Source organism: Gavia stellata, chromosome 6 (assembly GCF_030936135.1).
Source record: "Gavia stellata isolate bGavSte3 chromosome 6, bGavSte3.hap2, whole genome shotgun sequence".
Taxonomy (NCBI): Eukaryota; Metazoa; Chordata; class Aves; order Gaviiformes; family Gaviidae; genus Gavia; species Gavia stellata.
Window position 1 is genome coordinate 45,865,368 of NC_082599.1, and position 27,939 is coordinate 45,893,306.

Here is a 27,939-nt window from a genome sequence, read left to right on the forward strand (position 1 = left end):
GTAAATGAAAACGCCACATTTAAACAGGAAGTAAACCACCAGGTAGCAGTTCACACTGCTTCAGTTATGATGAACCAAAAGGCAACTGAGCTGGTGCAACTTTTCCTCTCATGTAGATTCTAATTGAAGAAGCATTTCAGGAACAGCTAGCACCATCAGGCCCTTTGCAAGCCACTTAGAAAAAATACGGGAGAAGTTTGGCAGAGCTCCCTGTAATGAAAAGCTCAAAAGGGTATTGTCTTGATGCACGGTTTATTCTAATAAAGAGAGGGCAGCGCCATCTTTGTACAGAGACAAGAGCATTATGTTGGAGTGCTTCCAGGTTATTATTAAATACAGCTAAAAGTGTCAGTAGAAATACACCTTTGACAAAAAAGTTTATCACTTTATGAGGTGACTCAAAACCACCTTAGCCAGCCAACAGCTCATCCGCATTTTTTGTTTCCCTGGAGAAGCATGGGGGACAGAGAACAACATGATTTTGGTTTAAGGCTGAGGGGAAAGGAGTATTTGAAAACACTCATCTTTCTCTCATTAAGATCCCCCTGGGCCTAACCTGCTTTATTGCTTGATACGTTGGTTCCTCCACATCTGGGCACTCCACAGATTTTCTCCAAAGCTATTCAGTGCTGCTCCAGAACTAGGAGAGACCAAAAGAGTTTTGTTGTGACATGTATGACTGAAATGTATGGTATTAGTTGAGGAGAACACAGCGACGGTAAGGATACGGCACAGTACCTGCAGGGCTGCCAGGTCTGGTCGAGGGCTCCCGCCATGGAGGGCGAGGCTAACGGCAACGGCCGTTGCCGGGCCGTTGCCGTTAGCCTCGCCCTCCATGGCGGGAGCCCTCGACCCCTCCGCAGAGCCGGCACGGGAGAGGGAGTGAGCGACGCGGAGCGGAACTACACTTCCCGGCAAGCCGCAGGGGCGGAGGGAGGCGAGGGCGATACCCTGACGGCGGAGGCGTGAGCGTGAGGCGCTCGCCTCACGGAGCCCATCGCCGCGGCCATTGGCGGGGTGCGGGTGGCGCTGCCATGGCGCTCTCCGCGGCGCCCCTCAAGGTCTGCATCGTGGGCTCGGGGAACTGGTGAGTGCGGCGGCGGCAGTCCCTGAGAGAGCTGACACCTCAGCGGCGGCCGCGGCCTGACCCTCCCTGCGGCTGTGCCTGCCCGGGCCTTGCTGTCGCTCCCCGCGCGGCGCCGTCGTGCCCCCGGCCCGCAGCCGGAGGGTTTCGCGCCGTGGCCGCGCTCCCCTCGGGGGTGGCGGCGGTGAGGGCAGCCGCGTCCCGGAGGCGATGGCCCCGGTGCTGGTGGTGAAACACGGTGGCGCCGGCAGCTGCCAGCGGGGCTTGGTCTGTGGCGGGCTTGTGCCCTACGGGTGGGCTTCTCCAGCCCTCCGTCCCCCTCGGGGGCAGAGCTGCTGCCCTGAAGTAAACGGAAGGAGAAGCGGCAGAATCGAGCGCAGTGTTTTGGGGTGCTTGCAGGCACGCATCTGTTCTGTGAAGAAGTTATTTTGGGATATTTTTAACCTGGTATTTGTTGCGTGGTTTGTCCGGCGTCAGGTGACGTAGACATTAAAGATACTGAACATTTTTTGGTTTGTTTGTTGGTTTTTTTTTTTCCCCAGCAGGTCATTGCTAACTAGGCGCTGCCTGTAGGGCTTCTGTAACAAGTCCACTTCTCTCCAGAAGTGTTGTTCAGGAATTCCTATGTTAGCTGTTTTCCAAGGTAGTTCAAAGAAGAATTGCGAGATGCTAGGTTATTTGAAATACCTTTTCTTTTTCAAATTGATTATGCTGAGGCACGCTGAAGGCTTGAGACAAGGTTTTATTGCTGCATCTATCACTAGCTTATAATTAGACTTAAATAAACTTACTGTTGTGTCCACTGAAAGCAATAGGTTTACTAATCATTTCTCTAAAAGGAGCATCATGTTAATAATCCTTTGGCTTGCTTCTTCAATTTCTCTACCATTCTGATCACTGTTTTTACCCTGGATCCCTATTTACAATGAATAAGTTAAGTACAATGTGTTATATAAATGCATCTTCACAGTTTGTCAGTTTAATTACTAATGCTAAGCATACATTACTTGTGATAACATTCTGGTTTTTGAGACTAAATCTCAATTCAGGAGAGTTTGGTGTAGAGCAAGGTACTGTAGTTTATTAAACAAAACTGAACAGCCTTTTGTCAAGGTGATCTTAGACTTGTTGCTCACCCCCTGCCCCCTCTGTGCAATTGGCTTTTAGTGCTGTTTTGCATAGTTAAAAGTATCAGCAACTGCCAAGTTGTGGTTTTCTTTGTGATGGCTTGTTGAGGGAATGGCTGATATTTCAGTGCAGCTTCTCTTGCTTTCCTTGCACTAGCTTGTAAGATGAACGGGGAGATACTGTGCATTGCAATATAAGTCAGAAGGAAATTATGAAGTTAGACCTATTAATCTTTTATGAATATTGTTGCTGCTCTTCCATACTTGAAATCTAGCAAAAAAAGTTTAACAGGAAGTTTGACTACATTTGTATTTTATTCACTGTGAAACACACTTGCAGAAGCAAAAGGATTTTTAGATACTACCTACTAGCAGTAACCACATGCATATATGTTTTGTTTTCACCTCATTGGATTAGTTTAATAACAAGAAAAGCTCCTGCCTAACGGAGTGGATATTTGGGTGGCAAAATGCCCGTATCTGTGATGCTGAGGGAAGGAGATAATGCTATTACCGGGCATCAGCTCTTTTCTTTCTTTTGGGGATAAATGTATTCAAATAACTGATAGCTTATTTTTCATGTGATAGCAGTATGGCAGGGTTTTTTGTGTCAGAAAAGCAGAAACCAAAGTAATCAAAAATTTTAAATTGCAAATTATTTGATATGCAACAGCTCTCCCATCTTCCCCCCCCAAATGTTTCTGAAAACAATAATTCTTGGAGAGGTAGGTGATTTCTTCCTCAAAGTCCAAGAGATGCCAGACACCAAACCCTCACTGCAAAGAGCACTTTAATTCAATAATATATGCAACTATTGAACTAAATAGGACTTAATTTGAATTGTGTACCTGTGTGCATATAAGTGCCTTTTTGAACTGGGGCGGGCCTGTGGTCCTAAAGTCGAAGCATTTAATGCTCAAAAGCAGGTAAACAGAAAGAAATGGAAGCATTTATATACATCTTATCATTGATATTTTGGGGTTATATATTTTTGAAGCCTGAATTACCGGAGTGTGTGACTGGTGTTGCCTAAATTGTATGCATGTAAGTAGTTGAACTGAGTGGGGTTTGGCATCTTTAGCAGTTTGGAGACTGGGATTTTGGGGTTCTGTGCGAGGTGATTCTGTCCCACAAGTGCCAGTAACTGTATGGATGTTTTTGCCTTCTCACAGCTCTTTAACCCTTATCAAGGATGGAAAAAAACCATTAAAGGAGCTTGGCACGACCGTGACCCTTTAGAAGGATTGAACCAATCACCTTGGATGATAAACTACTTCCAGTCAGACTTGTTTGGTCGGTTTGCTAGGGGGAAGGTCACCTTAACAATGAAGTTGACTTGGCAAGGGTCACTCGACACCTGATGGAAGATCATGGGACCCGGACAGATGGCTTGCGAGGCACTGAAGAGCAGGAGCTGTGCTTTTTGCTGGCCTTGCCCATTTAGGGTTGCTCAGCCTGTGGATGAGTGATTGTATTAGGATCTTTAAGATAGGGGATAAAATAAGCTTTCTTGAATGTGAAAGAGAGTGCACCTTGGGAATATGCCTTGGAGCCTCAGGATTCAAGGACAGTGCGCAGATTCAGTTAAAACACTGCAAATGCTGCCTCGGACGATTACTGTAGCCTGCTCTTCTGATAACACTTCTAGGGCAGGTTGGCAAGGTGTGCGTGGCCAGAATTTATAGCTGTCTGTTTTGCTAAAACCAGTTGTTAATTAATCTGATTGCCCAACTTGGACAGAAACTGTAGAGTTTGGGAAGAGATGGGAAGTTACTGGGACAGGGGGGTTCATATGGCTAGGAACTTGCTGTAGAAAAATGGGAGGTAAAACTTGTGACTTAACTAAGGTGATTTTACACGGACAAGTGGCAGAGCTGGAGTTAATGATATTATTTGCACTTGCCTATTGTGACCTCTACTGATGCTGGTATCAGGGCAAATTCAGGAGTTTCTGGGTTTTATGCTTTACTTTTAAAGTGATGAGGGGAAAGTAGGCTAACTGTGATACACTGTAACAGTGAAGAGCAGGAGACAAAGTGGGTGGTCTTGCTCAGCAAGCGTCAGATACAGTTCTTCAGAAGTGTTAAATAAGTGCATGTGATTGTATTTGGGCATACCTTTGATACTCATTGCAAGGAAGAGAACTGCAGTTTGGCATGCAGTTACCTTGTATTACTTGAATAGCATTAACCCTCCCTCAGAGCATGTCAGGGTTAAGGTTTGTGAGGGAATCTTTCACTATGTTTTTTCTTGTGTAACTGAGCTGCTGCAGGCACCAAGTCTTGCAATGTAGCTCACACTAGAACTGTTACTGCTGGGAATAAATTGGCAAGAATTCCCATTCCTTTGCCTTGCGATGTGTCAGGAGTATACAAGACAAGCCAGACGTTCCAGTAAATTATTTCAGAGTACACACTTAGGAGTATTAGGGCACAGAAGAGAATATAGGCTTGCTTGTTGGATTAACAGGTGTGGGGAGCTGGTATTTCACCTTGCATAGAGCAATCTTGGACTCCGTGTCAGTTGTTTGACCTTGCTTAGTTCAGTCCTGAAACAGTTGTTGCAACGTAAGAGGAAATGAGGAACCAGGGAAGCCAGTCAGGAGAATCTTCTTGAATTCAGGAACTAAGACTAGGCAAACCTTCACTTTTTTAATACTACATTCAAAGGCTGAAAAAAAGACAGCTAAGGCATTTAAGTGTTAAATACTAATGGAATTAATGTCTCGCTCAAGTAGTACATTCTGCCAAACTTTATGCTGGCAAACTGTTTGAAAATCCCAGTCGGGCAGTTGCTGAATCAGTTATTTCTCTTTCTCTATCAACACTAAGCATATAGAATGTGTAGTGAAGTTCAAAACTGAAGACAGTGATTTACCAGGATCCAGACTTTGTATGTAAATGTAGTAAATGTGCTTTTGTTCAAGGAACTCAAAGCACTTTCTGAGGAACACATACGTGTGTTGTGTTGCATGTGATTCATACTGTTTGTGTGGATCTGAAATTTGGGGGTTGAGTTGGTGAGCTGTCTACCATTGCAGCAGAAACCACTCTGTGTGCATGCAGATCTAGAATATGAGCTTGATAAGAGGTGGCTGACAATTGTGGCTTCTGTATCACCTCCTGAACCTGGGGCACTTTGTAGTGTGTGAAATGCTATTAGAGAAATAAATTCCAGTCTTTTAAGACATACAATCTTACGGTTTAACTGAAGAAGGTCTACTTAGGATACTGTAATTTTTTCTGCCACTACTTAGAAAGTGACCTTAGGCCTGTGGTAACAGACATCTTTAACATGGCACAATGAGTTGTGCCATATTAAAAGCTCTTGGAGCAGAATGAATCTATTTGGTTTAGTTGCCAGCTATAAGTTTATTACAAGCAATGTCCGTAGTAAATTTAGGGGAGTGTGTGAGTGTAACCAGATTTGTAAAGTTAAAGTGTTCTTACCTCCTAATAAAGTGTGCGGTTTCCACACAGACACACACGTAAGCTTCAGGTTGGTGTCTCTGTGTATTTTTTTCTCATCTTTCTAAATTTTTTTGTGTGTGTGTGTGCTTAGTAGGTTATCAGTAATTATGAAGCTGCCTTCTTGTCCCAGGAAAGGAAGTTAGGTTAACAGGCTCTATGAAATTGCATTTTTTTCTTCCATGTAGTATTCAGGCTAGGAATGGAAGGAAAGGTTGCGTTTGTTCCTCTTGTATATAGCTTCAGTAATTCTGATTAATTTCATTGTTGCTTAGAGATTTGAGTAGTAAATTGATCGCTGTCCTACAGGTTTCTCTGTATGCTGTTCTTGGGGAGAAGGTGAGGCTAACAGTAATGGAATTGTCTGCCTGCAAATTCAGAGTATGCCGTTGCAATAGTGAGGTTGGCAGCATAACCATAAAGCTTACAATATATGCAGGATATAAATGCTTCTCGGCTTTAAATGCCTATCAGTATTGTACAGCAATTGATGGGTCAGTCATCTTAGCAAAGAAAGCTTCCCGTTTCTTAAAGGTGAAAATTATCAATTTTTTAAAATTGAGTATGTCACTTTTACCACTGCTTTGAAGATATAGTCCATTTGATTTGTGGAAATACAACCCAAACTCTCGCTGGGTAGCCAATAAGCAGACAAAGTAAGGACATTTTCAGTAAATGCTTCAGTCCAACCTACTCTAGATATATTTGTTTGAGAGAAAGCAGCAGGTGTGAATGACTAGTGTATTTTTCCACTTGTTTTACTAGATCAAAAATGCTACATAGTAACTGGTCCAATAACCTGTGAATTTCTGTTTATTTTAAAGACAATCTCTTTCTTCTAGAGGAAAATAATAATTTTTTTAGAATATTTTTGTTTTCTTTCCTGCAGGGGTTCTGCGGTTGCCAAAATAATAGGCAATAATGTAAAAAAATTGCAAAAGTTTGCTTCCACAGTGAAGATGTGGGTCTTCGAGGAGAATATTAATGGGAGAAAACTGACAGATATAATAAATAATGAACATGAAAATGTAAAATACCTCCCTGGATACAAGCTGCCAGATAATGTGGTAAGGCTCAGAAGCTCAATTCTAGTTATGGAGCAGAGGGAATATTGCACATGCCATGCTGTGAATGGAGGTAGAAGTTTGTTTTGTTAACAGCTTTAGGGTTTATAATATTTCAAATTATATGCTATTTTACTGATGGGATCAGAGATTTGAACAAGTGAGATTATGCAATTATGCAAGTAGGTAAATCCAATGCACTGTATTTTTTTTTTTCTTTTTCGGTGTCACTATTGTCTTTATGTTACTTTGGCTTCTGTATAGGGAAACAAATGTGAAAACGAGAGCAAGATTAACAGCTCTGACCATACCCATTAAAAAAAAAACAACCCTAACTTTGGAAGGGAGTTGGCTGGTCAGTGAGAATTGAAGGGATTTCAAGTACTCTGAAACTCTTAGAAAGTATTACAGGATGAGAGCTAGAGTATTTCTCAAGCAAACTGCAAGCCATTTGCAGTTTATCTGGTTCTCAGTTGCATTTCAACCAAGTGAAGTCAGATCAGTATGTTAGATGTAGCATTGCCAGGGCAGAACAGTGGGACTCCACATCTATTCTGTGTTGGTGTAACATGATGGTGGGTGGGCTGGTGGTGACTCTTGCCCCAAAAACATAGGAAAAGACTGCAGCAACTGACAGTTCAGTAGAGATTTTGGGCAGGAAAAACATGAATTCCGTGCATTGCGGTTTTCTCTTTAACAATAATGCTGAAATCCCATTTCCCTAGTCTTCAGCAAGTGTGGTGTTTCTGCTGTCCACTACCTGCTCATTCAACTTTATTCCCTTTATCAATTGGTCAAGCTTATTGCTACATTTTAAACCTGAGTGTTATTTTAGGATGGTCATCAAGTGTTAGGAAAAGTGGAGTCTGGCAAGTGATTTCAAAGTAGGTCACCTTCTTAAGGGGTAAACAAAATCTATAAGTACAGACAAAGAGAATGTAAACTAGTAGGTGTAAGAGTCCTGGAGAAGAAATTTGAGTGTATAAGGAACTAAGTAAAGAAACTACTTTTCTGCATGCAATAATTTATCAAAAATTGAGGTTATCTTGTCAAAGAGAAGGAAGCTTCTTATTTTATATTTTCTTACTCAAAGTACTTGTTTGAATGTTACGGAAGATTTTGAATTTTCATTGCACTAACCACGCTGGTGGCTGTGAAGATGACCCTTTCAAGACATAAAATAGCTTGTTTGAAAGCTTAAATTCTTTTTATTTTCTGGGAAGTTTATGTTACTGCTTATTTTCAACGATGAAGGACAGTAGTTTGTAGCATTCAATATAAGACCAAGCTGTGCCTTTACTTACCAGATAATACTTGTGTGCAGTGTTAATTTTAAGAAGTTATGTGGCCTTTCTCTCCCATAACTACACAGGTTGCTGTCCCAAACCTTAATGAAGCTGTACAGGATGCAGACTTGCTGGTTTTTGTCATTCCTCATCAGTTCATTCATAAAGTCTGCGATGAAATCACAGGACGAGTACCCAAGAAAGCGCTCGGTATAACTCTCATAAAGGTATAATAAATACTATGCATTAATAACTGAGAATGTAATCTTCTAAAACAAGATGGCATGATAATTTGATATGAAAAATCTCTTTGCATTATTCACTTGATTGTTCTATTAAACCTTTCTAGATGTAAGATGGGCATTTGTCTCAGTCATTAGTGGATTGTTATACAGTGTTTTATTTTAGGCTAGTGCTTGCAGGAGGAGGAAAATGAGGCTGTTCACAAGACTTTTAAAAAGAAAGAGGGAGTGAATATGTTTTGCACCACCAGGCTTTCCAATCTTTTACTTGTTTTTTCCGAATGCATCATTAGATGAAGAAGAGAGCACAAGCATAATGCTTTGATTGTTAATGCACATCCCACACGCTGAGTTGATCATTTTAAGAACTGCTGAGAGAATTTCATGTGACTGAGAGGATAGCGCTCTTGTTCGTGTCAAATATTATGTTGCAACAAGAGAGTCTGTTCAGCATGGCCCAAAAAGACAGTTCGAGCATAGCAAATAAGAGCGGGCAGAGATGCAGGAAGTGTTTCACTGGAGCATTTGTAGTTTTGGTGGCAGGAGAATTTTTAAATGTGGATGGGTGGCTTTTTGGTTTTTTTCCCCCTGTGTGTATAGCTGCAAAGAATAAGCTGTTCCCACAAGGTCTGGAAGATTCCGGTTTGTTGTTGCTTTGTACTTAGTTGAGAGTAGGTAATTTTCTCAGCACACATTGCCTTGTTTACTGTCATTTCTGGAAAATGATACATTTATGGATCTGTGCTTAAAAAGAACAAAAACCCCCTATTACTACTTACTACAAGCTTGTCTTTTTGGCTAACTAAGGCCATCAAATCTGTATTGTTTTGTCAGTGCTGACCTGATATATTGCTGAGATGTATGAAAAAGTAATGCTTCCCAAGTGCACTTCCTGCATTTTGTAGAAAAACTTTTCATGTTGTAGAAGGATAAAATAAGGCAGTGTTAAAAGAGCTGAACACGTAGCATCAAAACCACACAACTGTCCTAGATGCCCTTAAGTTTATTGCTTTGAAGTTGTCCATTTATGGTTCTTTCTTCTGTAAGCTCAAGATAAACTTTATTTTCCTTTAAGTTGCTAAATGTGATTTATGTTCTCATGTCCTTAGTGATAGGAATGACTCTAACGAAATCAGTGGACTAAATGAGGCTTTATGTCAGCATATCTGAAGTCAGAGTCTGGGCCTATATTTCCTTGGGATTACTTCTCTGGGCATTGATTACCAGTGCTTTAATGGTATGTTGATTAATGGCTATGTTTAAAGAAATAAAAGGGCGGTGTACTTACCTTAAAAAAAAAAAAAAAAATCCAAACCTCAAACAACCAAAAAAACCCCAACAAAACAAAAAGCCCGTACTTAGCGTAGTGTAAGTAAAATAGTGACACCTGCCATGCAAAGCAGAGTTGATTATGAGGCAGCTTCCCACTGTCGTGTTGAGACACTGCATCAGTAGGCACTCTTTTGAAACAAATGGTGTGAGGCCCCTTTTAATTTTTTTTGCAGGAGAATGCAAAGTACATGTTAGCTTTTATGAAAAGACATAACTGTGCATCGTTAAAAGTATCATTTAAGAAGAAAGGGCAGAGATTTAACACAACAATGAAAATAAGTAGCAGAGGCAGGAATGCATTCTTTCCTCTACTTTTGCAGCTTCTTTATGCATGCTGTTTTCATCAAAGTCATATTTTTAGTGGTCTCATTATGCTCAACACTAATGCTATTAAAGTGGCTTGTGTTAACTTTGGCAGTTAAAGTGCAGTTCTGGTCTGAAAAATTTCATTAGTGGGACATCTTGTTTCTGTGCTTTCTAAATTTCTTGGCAAGTTAGCAGTGTGTCATCTTTTAGTCTTTTTTTTCCTTTTTTTTTTTTCTTTCTTTGATGGTCTACTCTTCAAGCAGAGCCTAACGTCTGATAATAAAACTGAGTCTTTGGGAAATAAAGACATTTGTCTGCTGGTTAATCTGTGTTCCCATTGAAACATTTGCAGCTGTGTTGCTTTACATAAGTTCTGGTCACTGGTGTCTATGAAAACCTAACAAATCATTGTGTAGGTGTGGAGGGAGGAACCGTATACAACTTATGATGCAGTACAGCAGTGAGCACAGGAAGCAGGATAAGTGGAGGCCACTCAAAATGCTCTTCAGGCAGCTTTAACATCAATCTCATTTTCATCTACCTATATACAGGCCCCAGGGATTGCTCTGGCAAGCATGTGAGGATGCAAGCAATAAGACCACAGAACTGGACTTGCATTGCCTGGGGGATCATTGCTGCCCAGTGGAAATTCCCATGTTGGAGCCTTGGTCTTTGCAGGAGGGAGGGGTGTTTGTTTTTTCTCCTGTCATCTTGTCATTCGATATTGGATTTAACTCTACAAGAAACAGGTGTAGCTCTCCTTGACTTTGTCAGAAGTTGCATCTGTTTCATAGCGGGGCTGAATTTGGCACCTAGGCCTCTCTGATCTCCTTTCACTTGGATGAATAATTCTTGTGTACGTATGCACATTTTTGGAGTTGTTCCCAATGTGTCCATGCTTAGGAGGAGGGGCCTTACATTTATTTTGTGGGGATGTTTTTGACACTGTGAGGGAAAAATACAAGAAGTGTATGTGTGCTTGCTTTCAGATTCTTTCTGTATGGCTCATTAAAGATGAGAAAGCAGAGCTGTGCATGAAGTGATACAGATTGAAAAATAATGCAGAAATGCAAGCACTGTTGTCTGTAGTTTAATTGGCTGGTTTTATACAGGCATTTCTGCATGTCTCTTGATTGGACCATGTTATTTAAGGAATAGCACTTCTGATCTGTGGCAATGCAAATTACTGCCTGCCTGAAATGTCACTACTGGCAACATCCAAGTGTGTATGTGTATCTGGAAGTAGTAGAGGATCACACTGCCTTTTTGCCTCTAAGTCATAATTCAGAATTGCCAATCCCCAAAAGTACCAAATCCCCAACATTAAAAAATAGTACTGTATAAAAGGTGGTATACTGTGGGAAAGAAAGACAATTTCAGCACCTTGTCTGCCATGCCCCGGTTCTAAAAATTCAAAAGGAGTATGCATTTAGCAGGCTAGGAAAAAAGGGTTTTGTGAGAAGAAAATGGTCTCATTTGGAGTTCTTGGTTCAGGCAGTTCCGGGTACCAGACTCTCTTCTCTATTGCAACATTAATCTCTGGGGTGATCTTTTCTAAGGTCCTATTTCTGCCCCTACTTTCACACTTAGTAAAGAGTGCGTTATAAATACAGATTAAAAATATCCTTAGAAGTTAAATTATTCTCAGTTGTTCAGCTTTCTACACATACCTGTGAACAGCTGTTCCATTTGTAGTAGTATTCAAAATGATTAAACTGGGTTTCTACTAGTAAACTGTTGTTGGTATTATACACGAGGAAATCTGTCTCTGATATTTCAGTTTAGATACCTCTTCACAAAACAAGTTATTGGTATGCCATTTTGTGAGTTTTGGTGCAATTTCAAATCCAAATCCCTGATTCACAACTGATGGGATTGGTAATGCTGGATACACTGATAATAGGCAGCTGAGATTCTGAACTAATGAAGCTGAATATTCAGCACTTCTTAGAATCAGGTCTTTGATTGAGCATGGAATAAAAACTGTTGCCATCATCTAGAGTTTAGTCCTAATTCTTAAGGTGCTACCTCCTATGAAAAGAAGACAGCTTGGAGAGGTTGCAACAATAGCAGAAGTTTCACCGGTAGCAAGTCTGTCATCTTTAATCTCTATCTGAATAGGCCTTGTTGCAGTTCTCACCCATGGACAAGACTAATTGTGATGTGCTTTCTTCTCTACTGCGTCTAATGAATGACTTTTTAGTAATTCCATTTAATGTTGGCTGCAGGGAATAGATGAAGGCCCGGAGGGACTCAAACTGATCTCTGACATTATTCGAGAGAAGATGGGAATAGACATCAGTGTGCTGATGGGAGCTAACATTGCCAATGAGGTGGCAGCAGAGAAATTCTGTGAAACCACAATAGGTACTGTTCCAAGTAATAAAAAAGTTTAAAACATGCTCCTGTCCTCACAGGTGCACACCAAATAGCTCAAATTTTATTGTTTTCAATATTAGCTGGCTGTTATCAGAAACTGTTGCGTTCTTCTTATTTTAGTGTTGAATTTCCTAGAATGTTTACACTTCTAAAAGTACTAGGACAATACTGGGAATAGAGAGAGAGGAAGGAGTGCAATTTTACCTAGTCTCACTAGGGTTGTGACCTTAGCAGGTGAAATACTACACATGCTTTTTATCACCTTCCACATAACGAACTGCTTTATTTTATTACTGTGCTTCAGATTTTTCTTGGGTCTGCATGGCTTCATATGGATAAATGATTATATATTCTGTACTCCAGCTCAGGTGTTATGGTGACAGATGGTATCTTTATGCATGTTTGGGCTGGTTTTTTTTAAGGTATAATTGTCTTATTTTAATTGCTCAAAATAATTAGTTTCCCCAAAAGCTAGACATGGTTTTAGTTCTGCGTTGATGTCTGCACACCTTTGCAGCACAAAGATGTGCCTAGTGTTGGATTTCACAGTGTCTAGATAGGCATGTGTGTGTGTATACGCATACAGGTAGTCATACATAATAGCACAGAGTTCTTGCTGTTTTTTCAGTGTTAATTTTAACAGTTTTGTGCATTTTTAGCTTTGTAAGCTCTCATTAACAGCTTTTGCATTGAACTTATTTTTGAATGGTTGAATTACCTCTTAGTGCTTAGAAACATTTGTCAGTGGCAGCATGCTCAATTAATAAAACATCCTTGACATGCCTTTATCAGTAGCTATTTTTCTGGAATGCAGGCCTTAAAGTAATTGGTAGAATTGCACCTGCTATAATTTTAATTCACCTTTGTTTTATTATTAACTGTTCTTTATAAAAAGAATGATCAAAAAAAGAGAGAATGTAGAGGATTAATGGAATTGTTACTTAGAATCCGTTGCTGAGCAGACAATGAATTATGAAGAAGTCCAGAGTAACTCAGTGCAGAGCTTTTAAGTGCTATGTAGACATGTCTTTAGTCACTTAAAACAGGAGTCTGTTTAGGATGAAGATAGAAAAACCTCATCTCTGCTTTTAAGTATTTTGGGTCGCATAGGAAAGGCTAAATAACACCCAAATAAATTATTCATTTTTTAGCCTTCCTTTCTCTCTCTCAACAGGCAGCAAAATCTTGGAAAATGGCCTTCTCTTCAAAGAACTCCTGCAGACTCCAAACTTCCGAATAACTGTAGTAGACGATGCAGATACGGTCGAACTTTGTGGTGCTCTGAAGGTAACATTAACAGGCGGCAGTTGGTACACAGATGGAACGGTGATCCTTGTAGAAAAAAGAGGGTATTTAAAGAATTCAGTTTATTGTGCTTTATATAACATATAAAACTGCTACATAACATTTCTGGAAGAACCAGATGAGAGATTAGCGAGCAGCATATTTGGAGAGTTGGCTTTTAGACCCATGTCTCACCATCTCCTAAGTTTTCTTTCTACATCTTTCACTTAGCTTACACACAGTCATGAAACAAGTGTTGATTTCATCTAACTGGCCAACATATTTCTAAATCTGTTTTAGTTCCCTTTTTCTTTTTGCAACACTGTGTTCACAAAAAGAAAGGGAGAAAGAAGTTGGCATTAATCCTTTGTGTCTGTTGGCAAAACTATTCCCCTCTTCACTGACTTTCACAATGTCAGCACTCTTATGTTTTATATTTTTGTGGACATGCATTGCGTAAGGTTTGTGTGGATAACTACATACAGAAATGACCTGAATAGGAAAAAAGTTATTTTGGACAGTTACTCATCTGGAATTTTTTTGGTAACAAAATTGATGCTGACAGGAAGCAAAGGCTAGCTTAAACATATTCTTACTGCTATTTTTTTAAGGTTCATTTACAGGCCGTTTGTGAAAGGAAGGCATTAGTCGCTTGGCACCCTGGCCAATAGTTCACATTATCTGATAACTATCATGGAAGCATGTCTGATGGGTGTAGTAGTTTAGTAGATAATTTGGCTTACTTTTTTATTTTTTATGTTTTCGACAATTATTTTGTATTGCTTTGTTTTCTCTGTTGAAATTACGTGTAAACTACACCCTTCACCTGTAAAGCTACCAAGCCAATGAATGTTGTCTTTAAGCTAAGGAGTTCTGATTTCTTCTCAGCGGGAAGTAGATTGATAGCTATAATAATATAATTTTTGGCATAGGGGTTTTCTTTATAATTTTGTCTTGAGAGCTGTCATACTGGAAGTCTTGAGAAGGAGGAGTTCATGGGTCTGTGCACTGGGCTAATGGGATGTTACTTTGGTGTAACATGCTTTGGACTTACTGTATTTATAGCAATTTCTCAAGATTGTGGAGGTCCTAATTTGGCTCCACAGCCATTGCTTTAAAATGCTGTGGTGATGTGGGAGGTTAGCAGGAAAGAAATCCTTGTGTATAGACCCATGAAATTAGTCAAAAAGTTTTACAGATTTATTTTTCTTCGAAATCTGCTCAGCCTGAGGTTTTCTGGCTGGCTTAAATTCTTGCTTGATAGAGGAGTTCTGTCCCAGATAATTTTTATTCCAGACAAATCTCTTGAAAGGGCACCAGAGATGAGCGTGCTCATCAAACTGGGCAGCTAGTTAGCAGACATTGAAAACTCCACTGTAAAGGTCCAAGTCAGACAAGATACCAGTATCTCTTTGGAAGTACAGAAGAATTTAAATAAATTGTTGTTCTTGACCTGGAAATATACTGAGGTGAAACGTGTGTATTTTCTTTGTAGCCTTGTTTTGTTCCTCCCTCCTGCTTCGTTATTCATCATGCATCCTGTATACTGAACTCCCTAGCGGCATTTCTAAAAAGCTGTATACATTCTGCATGCTCTGGTCATTTGGTTTTGATTGCAGTATATTTTGTTAACTGAGTTGAGACTTCCAAAGAAGTGTGTGTGATAAGAGCTCTAAACAAAAAGTGAATTAAGGATAGATTAGCTTGTTTAAAAATACCATTAATTTCTTGCCTGATTAAAAGGCATGAACTGGTATAAAGTGGCATAGATCAGTCATACTAGTATAAGTGATGTGTTGTAAACATACAACTCTTCCTTAATATCAAATAAAATTTTATTAAAATCATATTTTTAAAAGTAATTTTTCATTTAAAACCCTTTCTAGTTTAATGCCAAATCTTGTGCTGACAGCATGTAAATAATTTCCTGAGCTGTTTTTAACTCAAACATTCAAAATTTTATTAATGCGTTGGGAACATATATGCCTCTGAAAGAAAATTAAGAAGCTAAAATTAAACAGATGGGAATGTTTTTATTGCCTGCGCAAAACAAAATGCAAAGCTCAGATGTGAATAGTGAAATGTAAACTTGAGCTTTTTTTCTTAGCAGTTGTACATTCTTATTATTAGGAAAATTTTTTGCTAAGGGTAACAACAAGCACTTTGCTTTTTTATGATTAATCTGATAATCTTTGTAATAAAAATGGGAAAAATAAGCATCTTTTCATGTGATTGTTTTTAGGGAAAAATCAAAAGTGTAGCTTCTGTCTGCTGACAGTTACTTTATTAAACTTGGAAAGTTACTTCATGAAAAAATAGTAAAAATTAGCACTATTTAACTTGCTGGAAGGAGGAAATTCCTATTTCAGAAGATGACAGTGTCATGTTGTGTGAAGAGACAGGTATAAAAAGAGAGGTTCTACTCTCTTTCTATAGCAGTGCCAATTGAAAATGTCAGCAGCGTCACTGCAAACTACAGCTTAGAGGACAGAAGTAAGCAGGCACACATGCCAGTCCATACTGTCTTTTTGGTTGTGGAAATAGTAAAAGCAACTCCTGTATTGGTATTTAAAGGATGAAAAATAGTGCATTATGAGAAATAGTATATTCTCCCAGCTTCTGTATTTTTCTATAAATACCAGCTTGGGAAAAGGAGACTTTTCTGGTATTTCTGGCATAATAGACTAGATCTTGTTAAAAGTCTGTACTCTCTATTTCTGCAAGCCTTTCTAAGCGGGGAAGATTTTCAATGTGGATGGTTACCTAAAGGTTGGGGAAAAATACAGAAGGGTAACAGAGAGTGCTCTGAGCACAGCTTTCCCTTACAATAATGATAATTTTAGGTTTGAAATTTGTTTTTTGAGGCATATTTGAATTCAGACTGTAATAATAGGTATTGCAGCTGGATGATCATGAAAGAACATGTACTTGATTGCTATTTATATACATATATATGCGTCTATATATATTGAATATCCCCTTCATTTACTGTATGTATTTTTTGTGACAATGGGCTGATGGAGATGTACTGAAGTATAGAAATCAGTGCAGTGAAACTGCAGTCTTGCGTCAGCCTGGAGACTGGCTGAATAGGCAATAGCAGTCACTTTACAAAATCTGATGATACTAAGGAAGAACAGCTGTCTACAGTAACTTGTTGGCTGTAGGAACAAAAAGTGCTTGGCATGTTCTTCTCTGTTAGGATTTTTTTCATGTGAGGGTTGAGGTCAGAAATTAACAAACTTCAAATTTGGATAGTTCAGTTTCAAGGTGTCCAGTTGGCTTTACAGGCAGCCTGACCCAAGGCCACCTACAAGTTCCAGGTGCCATTTGCCAGGCAATGAAGGGGCCTTCCTAGGAAGTGCTTAAGGGTTATGACACCATTGTAAGGATAGTATGTGCAGCTATGTATACATATGGATGTGCTCCTGGATGCTGATGGATGTGATACTGCAGAGTAGCACAGATGCAGGTTATCACCACTGAGGTGTCCTTAGAGTCCTTAGTGCCTGTGCCAGTGTGTGGTCTTATAATCAAACAGCACAGGTGTGAGGCAAGATTGAGCTGGTGTATAAACCTAGCAGCATACTTGAGAGGTGATATAAACATTGGTAGCTGCATTCTTGGGTGTAACCCAGCAGTATTACTTACAAACGTGGTCCTACAAAGCGTGTTTATGGCAGTCACTGTTAGATAGTCAATCTAGGTACTGTCAAAGTTGATTGTGGTAATCACTCTTTCCTGAGATTAAGTGGAAATGAAATCCATCACTTACATTCAATTTTGCCAGGAACAAGCAAGCAGTTTATGCTTAACCTCTCTGACAGTCCTGCTGATACTGTCTTTGATTTGTTGAGTCTTCATTTGACCTCTCTCAGCCATGATGCGAAGCAAGTTGCTTCTCCAAGTTCATGTGTAAGTAGGAGGGAAAGTGCTGTGCTGAGCTGTAACACTACCTCAAGGAAGGCTGGATGTCCCAGGCGAATTAACATTTCTGCTTAGTTCTCTAATGATCCATTTAATTATGGAGAGGTAGTGGTTCGCTTCAGAAATGGTCTCTGAAGCTGTCTTCATGAGCACTCCACAAACTGTAAATAGAGTAGGACTGTAAATTAGATATTTCTGAGCACTGACTGTGTAAGAGAACAATCTGTCAGCAAAGTCTGCAGACTTGTTAACCTTGGTTCCTTGGTCAGCTATTGACCTTGCATTTGTGACCTCTGGCATGTTTGCAGCAGGTCATGTGCAAGTAAAAGACGCTTTTTCTCATTTGCTCTGGCACATACTGGGAGCACTGCCTAGCATCAACATTTCTTTTCTGGAGTATAGCTTTACTATCCCAATGATAAAATAACTTGAGTCCAGTCCTTGCTCATGTTCTAGAATAACTAGGAATAGGACTTACGCCAGCTTCTGGATGCCAGACCAGCTAAAGACTCACCTGTTAGTGCAAAGTATTTTAGTAGATTAAAACCATACTCAATATAAAAACACCCTGTGCATCTTGCTTACAGGATGCATGCTTTAACGGAAAAAGCTATTAATGACGAGATGGGGGGAAAATGTGTTTGCTCAAGCGTGAAGTGGTTTTGAGAGCTCCAAATCCCTCAGGCCAAGAGGAACATTGTGTTGCAGTCATTTTCGGGTGGTTGTGACAGTATTTTTGAACCTTTGGAACAACAGGTTTGTCTGTAGGCTAAAGTCATTCTTGCTTCTTGGGCCCTCAGACTCCTATGTTGTGTATACAAATACAGTCAGTTTTTGAGCTCATGGACATGTGGGCTCTCTCCTCTTGCACAAATGTATACCCATTGCATTTGCAGGAACTTTTGTAACTTCAGGTTTAGGTTTTGGCAGCGGCAGTGTTCAGGATCAACCAATCGGATACAGAAGGATGTTTTGGCTGGATAGATATGCAATTCTTCCCCCGCCCCAGTCTGCTGCTCAGAGGATCGCTATAGTGCTAGGGCCGTTAGGCTCTTGTGTGTTAATTTGTGTTTTGCTTATGCATCTTCCTGAAACAAACTTGACTTAGTGCCTACACCCAGAGATTTCAAGTACCAAGCTGCCTGGTTGGGTCTTGTTTTAGACAGAAAGGTGACTCAGTCTCAAGTTTTGTAAGATTTTTTTGTTGTTGTTGTCTTGTTTTTGTAAGGACTGGCTTGTCCTTCAGTAAGGTGTAACTTTCAGTGTGGTATAATTCAGTTCTCTATAGTATATTAGATGCGAGAGATGGATTCCTCAAGGATTTAGATGAAACCAGATGGTAGACCTTGTAAATTCATAGCTGTGGCCTGAGGGTTATATAGACCAGGATATAACAGTCTCCTAGGTGTGGGTGGGTGTTCTAGAGCATCATCAGTTGTCTTGTTTCCTCATTATTTGTGAACTATGTGTAAGAACATACAGTAGGGACATTGTACAAACAAGGAGCTTAGTGTTTGAGAGTTAGACTCACAACTTCCCTTCTTCGCTACCCCATTTCCTCAGAAGTAACTAGTCTTTGTATGACTTGCTTAAAACAATATTTCTGTTGCTCCAAAGACAAACATTGCAAAAGGTAAAAGTAGACAACAAAATACCATAGGCAAAATCATACTGTAAATTATGATCAGGTAGGCTGCTTCAAAGTGGAAAGGAAAGTCAAAACAGGCAAAGTTGAAGGGAAGGGGAAGCTTTAGTATTGGAGTGTTCAAGAAGTACGTGGAAAAAGCCCAGAGGTTGTTCAAAAATGTTTTTATTTTTAGCTGAGCGCTGAATGCCTGCAGACTTCTTGTAGGTGTAAATTCCAGTTAAATGGGTTATCCCGTCTGAAAATTTAAATACCTGTTTGACTTCCTCTTGCTTTGCCACCAAATGAACAAATATTGGAGGTTGCTCTGGGAGAGGCAGCTGATGGAAAACATAACTTGACTGAATTATCATAGACAGGATTTAAGCCAAGATGATCTAAAGTAATAGCTTTGAAAGTCTGATTGTCTTTTGCGGCTTCAGGTCTGATGTTGAGATATTTGTCTGCAATTTTTAAGGTCACCTTTAAACCTCAGCTAGCTACTCAAAAAGCAATGACTCGTCTTCTGACCTCATTTGATTGAGAGTCACCTAGCCACGACTGGCCACACAGCGCTGCAGCTTCCTGCAGTTTTTCGTTCTTACAGTCCAAAAAACAAAACAAAACCAGCTGTTAATCAGCTTGTTGCTTTCATTAGCAGCTTCTGACTGTTGCTGTTTCTTCAGCAACAGTTAAAGTTGGTTTGGTTGTTTGGGTTTTTATCCCTGCATGGGGTGCTACATTAGGTGCCGTAATGTTGATTCTCTTGTGGTTTCTGTTGAGGTCACTGCTACTGTTGTTGCATGCAGAAAGGTGTTACTACATCTATTGCTTCCTTGTTTGCTTTATCAGTATGTCAGAATGCCATCTCTTTTGGAGTGTTTTGGGTTTTGGTAGTTTGGGGTTTTTTTGGTGGGGGCAAACCATGGCTAGTCTCTGACTCCCAGGCTGAAAAATAGCTTTTATATTCACTTCACTCAAATGTATCTCAACTAATCTCTATGTTTGTAAACCAATAAAGGGACTGTATACCTGGTTGTTCACAAAGAAACAGTACATCATACCAGATCTAAGGAAAAAAAACCCTAACATTTTTTGCTTAAGAAAGGTCTTCCTGGGGTATGAACCTTCTGGGAACCCTTGATTAACTATTACTGTTATAGAAACTCTGCCTACTTAACAGGGCTGAATATGATTAGCTTGGCTGAATTTGGTCCCTTAGCATATCAGCATGGAAGTCAGTAAATGTTTCTTAGATTCAGTATTACTTTAATTATAAAGAAAATATGGATAAAAGGGCTGTGGGATGTCAGTCTAGCTTTACCCCTACCTCAGGGCAGGAACAGCTCAATCTAGATAAAACCTTGTTTGTGTGTAGAGTAACCTGTTTGTTCTTGAAGACAGTCAAAAATAATAGCTCCACAGTCTCTGGGCAACTTGTTCCAGAGCTTTAACTATACTTTTATCCTTGGAAACACTTAATAATGTAAGACTTGTCATCCATTTTTTTTTTTGAAGGTTATCCCATAAACCCCCGAAACCAAAAAACAAACAAACAAAAAAACCCAAAACAACAACCTAGTCTTATGTTAATAAAGTATTTAGAGTTCTTAAGGACATCTGCACTCTGTCTTTTGGTGTCTTCTAGGATTCTGTAAGCAATAATTGACTCATTTCCCATTTGTTTTTTTCTCTTCTCGTTAGAATATAGTGGCAGTAGGAGCTGGGTTCTGTGATGGCCTTTGCTGCGGTGACAATACCAAAGCTGCTGTTATTCGCCTTGGCCTAATGGAGATGATTGCCTTTGCCAGAATTTTTTGCAAAGGACAGGTGTCTACTGCCACTTTCCTGGAGAGCTGTGGAGTTGCTGATCTCATCACAACATGTTACGGTGGTCGGAATCGACGTGTAGCAGAAGCGTTCGTTAAAACTGGAAAGGTACCTTATTCACTGGGTGAAATCCATTGTGGCAAATACTAGCACTCCTGGTTTGTTGGAGTAATAGTACAGTTATCTGAGACATGCTAACTGTACTGAGTGAGTACCCTTCTCTTTCCTCTCATTTTTTGAGTGTGTTACAAGGCTAGAATGAGTGTAAAGGTGTGAAAAAGGAGGGGTGATTAAAAAAAAAAAAGTGGAGGGATAAGATATTAGGAGATGCAGATTTAAGGAGAATATTTACAAACAAGAATATAGGAGAATATTATATATGCTTACTCATGTATGTTTTTGAGAAAGGAAAAACCCTCAATAACGTCTTTTTTTTTTTCCATCCAGATGGTGTTGTCAGGCTTATGAAAACTTTATCATAGCTCTCCTTTTCTTCCTTCCCCACCCCCCGCCCCGTTGTTTAGTCTATTGAAGAATTGGAGCAAGAAATGTTGAATGGTCAGAAACTGCAAGGACCACAGACTTCTGCAGAAGTGTATCGCATCCTCAAGCAGAAAGGAATGCTGGAAAAGTAAGTAAGAACAGATAAAGCAAGTTCCACATACCCCTTTTTTGTCTCCATAACTCTTTTTGCATTTTTAGTCTTGATATCTTCATGAAGGTAATAGCCAAAAAGAAAATCACTGTAATAAGAGTAGCTTGACCCCCAGTTAAAAATTACAGAGAAGTGAATAAAACCTCAAAATAATATTGCTGTAGATAAAGCTAATAGTGTGACATTAAATTTGTGAATGCACTTCAGTTTACAGAATGTATTATTGCCTCCTGCTATCATAGAAAAGCATAGCAGCAGAGTGTGTTTTAACATGTGAAAGAATAAAATACATGAAAATAGAAGCTGAGCTTCCTGAAGAGACTCGTGAAGAGGCTCTACAGCTCATTTCATAGTAGTAAATTCATTGCTTATCTCCAAGGAGAGGATCTTTGTTATTAAGGATCTGTATAGCTGATCAGCTGAATAGAGTGTCTGCTTCTATCCACACGGATTCTAGCTTAGATACCACAGTTCTTTTTCCTTACGTGACTTCCAGTAGGATAAAACCTGCCATCTGCTTGTGTAGGTCAGGTGGGTTTTTTTGTGGTATGAAATTAAGCAGGTTGTCCTGGTTTGTTCATTTGTATTCGAGTCAGAACATTTATGATTTCTAAAGCCACACACACAGTTGTCTCCTTATGAGATTAAGGGACGCATTATCTCTGTCTATTCCTGTTTGTAGAGGAAGCAAAATCTGAAAATAAATGACTGCCAGTCAGAAGCCCAAGCCTTGTTACTTTTTTTTCCAAACCAGTTTTTAAAGTCTAGTTTTAATGGATCAGTTGCATTAAGTTGCTTATTTTTTAACGTTATCTTTGGGAGTAAGGCACCAAAGTCTGTCTCTGCGGTGTACAGTAATTAAGCTAACTGCAGAAAAAAAATCTAATTAAAGTGTTGGATTCAGTCTTTGCTGTTTATGATTCCCTAAATGACACAGGATGCTGTCTTTGGGGTTTTTTTTTGTTGGTTGGTTGGTTGTTTTTTCCCTGTTCTATCTTACAACAAATAGAGTGCATTATGGAAGACTTTAGGTTGTGTTTTTAATGAAAGATACAAAAACAAGGGAGTTGCTAATTTCTGTTTGGTGTACCAACATACCTGTGTCAGTTCTTCATAAAAGGTCTCATTCAACAAGACTTTCGAAAGCAACTTTCAAAGTGTTTTTCGAAAACTCTCTTGCTACTGCTTTAAAACACAAAACACAGTAAAACAGCCATGGTTTCAAAGTGACGACATAAGAGTTTAGTAAGAGTAAAATTTCATACTCTCATCCTACAAAAACAGTCCCAAGGCTACATAGAAATATGCAAAAGTCAAAGTTCAGTAGAAGAGCCTTGGTAGCAGGGTTGATGCCTATTGATATTTACAGTGCAATTTGTTTTTTCATTTCAACAGTTGTAGAACTAGCCCTCTTAATGTGCTCAAACATAAGATTGGAGTTTGCTGGCCATGAGGCTGCAGTCAGCCTTGATTCTGCTTTCCCCGTGTGAAGTGTGGCAGACCTGTGCACAGCAGAGTAATGTTCTCTGTGATAAACAGCAAGACTTATGTATCAAGATGTGGTTTGTAGTAGCGGTACTTCTTCACTGAGAAGTAACTGCCAGTACTGTATCTAAAGCTGTGTGAAACTTGCTTTTGCTTCAGAAGGTTCACGTGTTTTGTGGGCACCTCTAGTAAAATCTCACATAGGCATAACAAATTTATTTTAGTACCTACATTTAAGTTTTTACGCTAAAAGCAAATTCAGCGCCCCCCCCCATATATTATACAAAATGAGTGACAAGTGAGGCATGTTACACATTTGCATTTATTAAATGTTTTTTCTGCGTATTTCCTAGTAAGGGTTTTGCAACCTAAACAGTGTAGTATTGGATTTGAAAGAGCAGCTATGTGGCTATATGCTAATTGTGGTTCCACTGATGAAATAAAACCAAAAATCAAGTCAGTTGGATTGACCTGAAATAGTTTTTGCTATTGCTGCTATTTTTGTCTTATTCTCCACAAAAATAAACCAAAAGAAATGGACATGCATTCATACCAGGACATTAAAATGTTTCAGATAATTCAAAGTGTAGCATTTCATTTTTGAGCACTTGTGATAAAAGCCATAGAAACAATGCACTAAATTCACAAGCATGTCCATTCCCCCACTTTTTTCCCTCCAGTAAGGCAAAGTATTGCATTCAGCCAGGTACAAGTCTTGTATCTGCCCCTGAGAATGCAGTAGTCACTGCGCTGTAATGGTACTCTTGAATGGCTCATGGCTTCTCTTGTGACCTCCGGTTCACTTTGAGGAGTCTAGTTCAGAGCTATGTGGTGATAACAGAGTTACCTCAGTATAACCCATGCTAGCAGACTGTGGGGGCAAGCATATGTGGTACTCGGTATTGGTTGGGGGTTCTGCTCAGTGCTGCATTTGTGCGTTACAGATAAAGCTTTAGAGTGACTGATGGGACCACTTTCCTGAGGAGAAAATCCTAGTCCAGGTGTATTCTGAATCACACAGAAATTAGCTATTTCAACATCTCTAATGCTCCTTATTTTTTATTTCAGTCAAAATAACGTAGCGTGTTTGGTCAAGATTTATTAATATAAAAGGCCACACTGAAATGGCATATATATTCTGGTGAACAGATAATTAATCCCTAAAATTCACCAGGCTCTGTATGAAAATGGGACTTGTCTGGCTTGTCACTGTCCAGGATGGACAGAAGGCAAATAGAAATTTCTGTAAAGCCTCTTGGCTGTAACAAGCATTCAGATTATCAGAGAAGCCTGAGTAATTTGAGGGTTGTTGGAAATGTGGTCAATTTAAAAAAGAAAAAAAGAAGAGATAGAATTTAATCTTTCAAAATCCATGTTTAATTTGGACTCTTATTAAAAACTTGACCTTCAATTTCTTCTTGGGTCTTTTTGTGTCATATTCTGCAATTGTATTATCAAATTATTGTTCAGAGACAATGCATAACTGATGTGCCAGTCATCCTTTTTAACCATAGATGAGTGCTGCTATAAGAATGTCAAGAAAAGATGTGAGTGTTTTTAATTCTTTAATTTTTTAGATCACTTAATGGTTGTGCCATACATAATAAATGTTGTAAGCTCCATTATAGCTAGATGGGCTTCTGAGAGTGACTCATTTTAGAGACGCATGTAGGTTCTGTATTTATCCAGCGCTTTTCAGCCTGGTGTTAGCGCTTGACAAATACTAAAAGAAATTGATTTTTCTGTCTCTCTCTTTCTCTTCCCTCTCCTCACCCCATTTTGTTTCTTTCATTTAAGAAAATGTGACAGAATAAACTAACGCTGCATTTGCTTTCCCCACCCTGTTTCCTCAGGTTTCCACTATTCACTGCTGTGTATCAAATCTGCTATGAAGGGAAGCCCGTCAGAGAGATGATATCCTGCCTTCAAAGTCATCCAGAGCACATATAAAATCAATCGGGCCATTGTACTAATGCAGCTTTCTGCCTTTCGAATTTGTATCTGGGTTCAAGAGGATGTATCATTAAGCTTCCTTCAAAGCTGCTCACTAGGCAACAGTAACAACATGAATGTCTCTGAATGGGTATTGGTTTTTGTTTTACAGCCTAGTTTGGCATAGCATGCAGTGTTGGCTTGGTGATTGTCGTTTTACTGGCTAAAATACAATTGTTTTAAGATGCGCAATGCAAAAGTTGCACTACATATCTAGTGTATATACACAAGTGTACTTTGTGTCTGTTCCTACATCATAAAACACAATGTTTTGTGGTCTTTTATTAAAGCCTAGTCCAAAATCTACTGGACACCGTGGGAGGAATCCCACTGGTTTTGATGGAGACTGAGTCAAGCCTGTAACCTTGAAATATTAGGAGTCTTTCTATTACAGTTGGATTTTACTCTGCATACACATTGAAATTTTAACATTTTGCATGTTTATTATTATATTAATTTAAGCAATATTAATGCAAAAAAAAGTGGTAGCACTTATTTTAGGGACTGCAGGGATATTTTAATGAACTCTGGTGAAGAATATTTTGATTTTTGAAAGTCTTTAAAACTGTCAGACTATTTTGAAACCAATTTCTAAGTGAATCTAAAGTTTTTAATTACACTATTTTAAAGGGAATATGCTCGGGGGGGATCATTACCTCCCCTTCTGTTTTTTAATCCTTGCATTTTTGTATTTCTCCGTTTCTCCCTTGCTGTTCCCAGGAGTTAGGCTCTTCTAGAATCCCGTTCCCCCAAACAAGTGGGAGATGTTGACCTGGGGATTCTGAACCCTGGAGCCTAGGGTTCATTTTAGTGTTGTACCTGTGGTCACTCTTCACTGGTATTGTTTGGTGGGTGGGGAAGGATGCTTTTGGGGTATCCACTGCTCAAAATTGTCGTGCTGTGTTTCTAGCTTAACTATCAGCTACAAAGTGTTGCACTCCACACAACACTCCAAGGAATGTTTGGAGAATTCCCTGGTTGTCAAAACGGTTATGTGCCAGTACACTGACTGCATTCATTCCAGTGCCTGCCAGTGACTGACACATCAACTGGACTGTAGTCCTGAACCAGCCTCCACAGAGAAATGAAGAATTCTTTACTTGAAAGTTACTCTTTCACTGGACAAAACTTTAATGGGTGCTGGATCAAGTCCTTTATGACCAATCTCCCAGAAAGCTTGTCAAAGGCATCTGCCTCTTTTATGCCCCAGGTATTTCAACTAGGTTTTTTTCAGGCACCTTTGCCTTATGAGGGAGTTCAATTTTATTTATTATTGGAAAATTTGTGATTTTTATGGAGTTCGGGGTTGGGGTTTGCTTGGTTGGGGTTTTTTTGGATATTTTTTTTAAGAAGGTAGATGCAAGAGAAGATAGATAAATGAAATCTGTCTTGCTTTTCTTGTATACTAAACTGTATTTTTTTTTTGGTAAAATATGTGCTAGGTACATAAAGAGTGGACTCATTCTTGCAACTGGGAGACAAGGGTTAGCATAGAGATTCACAGAGCTCAACAGGAATGCCCATCCACTCTGAATATCCACTCCAAACCTCTGAGCAGTATCAGAACTGTTGTTCACTGTTCTCAGTGATATTTTTAGACCAGAAATCGTGAGCACAAGCCCATTCTGAAGCTTTAAGTTGTCATTCAAAACTTGCTAAAATAAAGGGGATGCCTGGGAATAGTTGTCAAACTTACTGAAGTAGCCTGGATTACTCTGAAACAGGCAAGCATTGGGGCAGCTTTGTATAGACAAGAAGATGCTTCAGCTCAGGGGTACCATTTCTTGTGCTCTTACAATGTTCTGCATTATTTTTTGGAAGATCTTGTGAATGTCATCAGATATTCATCGACGAGAAAAGTTATTTTGCCTTATTTATGATTTAGCGCTAAATATAACAGATGGTTAGAAGTTAAGTAACATCAGATGTTTGTGACAGTTGAAGAAATGACTGGTAGAGCTGACTTGGAGTAAGCACTCTGCTTAGACAATTAAAAGGATGTGTTAAGATTGGAAGCACTGTTACACTAACGCACACGGGGAGCATACGCTCCTCATTACTGCATAACTTTTAGTGTGTCTGCTTATGCTTTGTGTTGTTTTTTTAATACCAAGCTGATTGGCTTTGCCTTTATATGTGTATATATACATATCTATATAAACTTTTTTTTACATTCAGTGTGTAGAACAGTAGCATTTTGTAAGATACATAAAGGGCTATATGAGTGAAATATGGTAAATTAATATATATTTTAAGATGATTTCTTTATTATTCCAATACTACTTCTACCACTGAAGCCCCCAAATCTTAATTGTTCTTGTTTTGAACAGAAGCCTGTTCTAAGGCAAATCCAGAGAAAAGGTTTTTATGGAATTCTTTCCTCCAGTCTGTAATGATATTCGTGTTCTTTTCAGACAAAAAGTGAGGTTTCAGTAAGTAAAATAATTTATTTAAATTTCAATAGATACTTCACCATTTGTATTTGCTTTTCAATGCTTGAGAACATTCAGCTTGGCACTAGATATTTTTCCCCCTAATATTTACTGCTCCTTAAAAGTCTGTGATACGATACTGGAACTGAATTATTAGAATCCTGTTCTGTAAATACTCTGTTTTGCCTAGTACTGAGATAGTCTTACTGAAAACATTAACCGCTGTGTAAGGTTTTTGCATACAAGGTCATAAATTTTTAACTAATTCTTGATTTATGAACATTAATTACTAAGGAAGGCATTATCTTCTAACGATACATACTCAACTTGCCCTAGACATATGTACTGATTTTTGTTTAAAGATTGTGAATGTATACCCATTTTAAGAGTTAGCACAAATAAACATTTTTGTCTTGGGAATCA

At 39.2% G+C, this 27,939-nt stretch overlaps 1 protein-coding gene across 2 annotated transcripts; it reads left to right on the forward strand.

Annotated features, from left to right (window-relative positions):
- Nucleotides 1-1,009: 1,009 nt before the first annotated feature.
- GPD1L (glycerol-3-phosphate dehydrogenase 1 like) lies at nucleotides 1,010-27,939 on the forward strand. 2 transcript variants are annotated; one of them, XM_059818342.1, is made up of 8 exons: nucleotides 1,010-1,087; nucleotides 6,568-6,745; nucleotides 8,115-8,255; nucleotides 12,137-12,275; nucleotides 13,462-13,574; nucleotides 20,827-21,060; nucleotides 21,477-21,583; nucleotides 24,946-27,939. In XM_059818342.1, exons 1-8 carry the CDS (start codon nucleotides 1,035-1,037, stop codon nucleotides 25,040-25,042), a joined length of 1,062 nt encoding a protein of 353 aa, XP_059674325.1. In that variant the 5' UTR covers nucleotides 1,010-1,034; the 3' UTR covers nucleotides 25,043-27,939. The 2 variants fall into 2 exon arrangements, with proteins under 2 accessions (XP_059674325.1, XP_059674326.1); XM_059818343.1 differs by having other exon boundaries at nucleotides 8,184-8,255.

Coding starts and splice junctions, on each gene's coding strand:
- GPD1L (XM_059818342.1), top strand. CDS start 1,035: ATGGCGCTCTCCGCGGCGCCCCTCAAGGTCTGCATCGTGGGCTCGGGG. Junction 13,575..20,826: donor AACTTTGTGGTGCTCTGAAG/GTAACATTAACA, acceptor TCTTCTCGTTAG/AATATAGTGGCAGTAGGAGC. Junction 21,061..21,476: donor CGTTCGTTAAAACTGGAAAG/GTACCTTATTCA, acceptor CCCGTTGTTTAG/TCTATTGAAGAATTGGAGCA.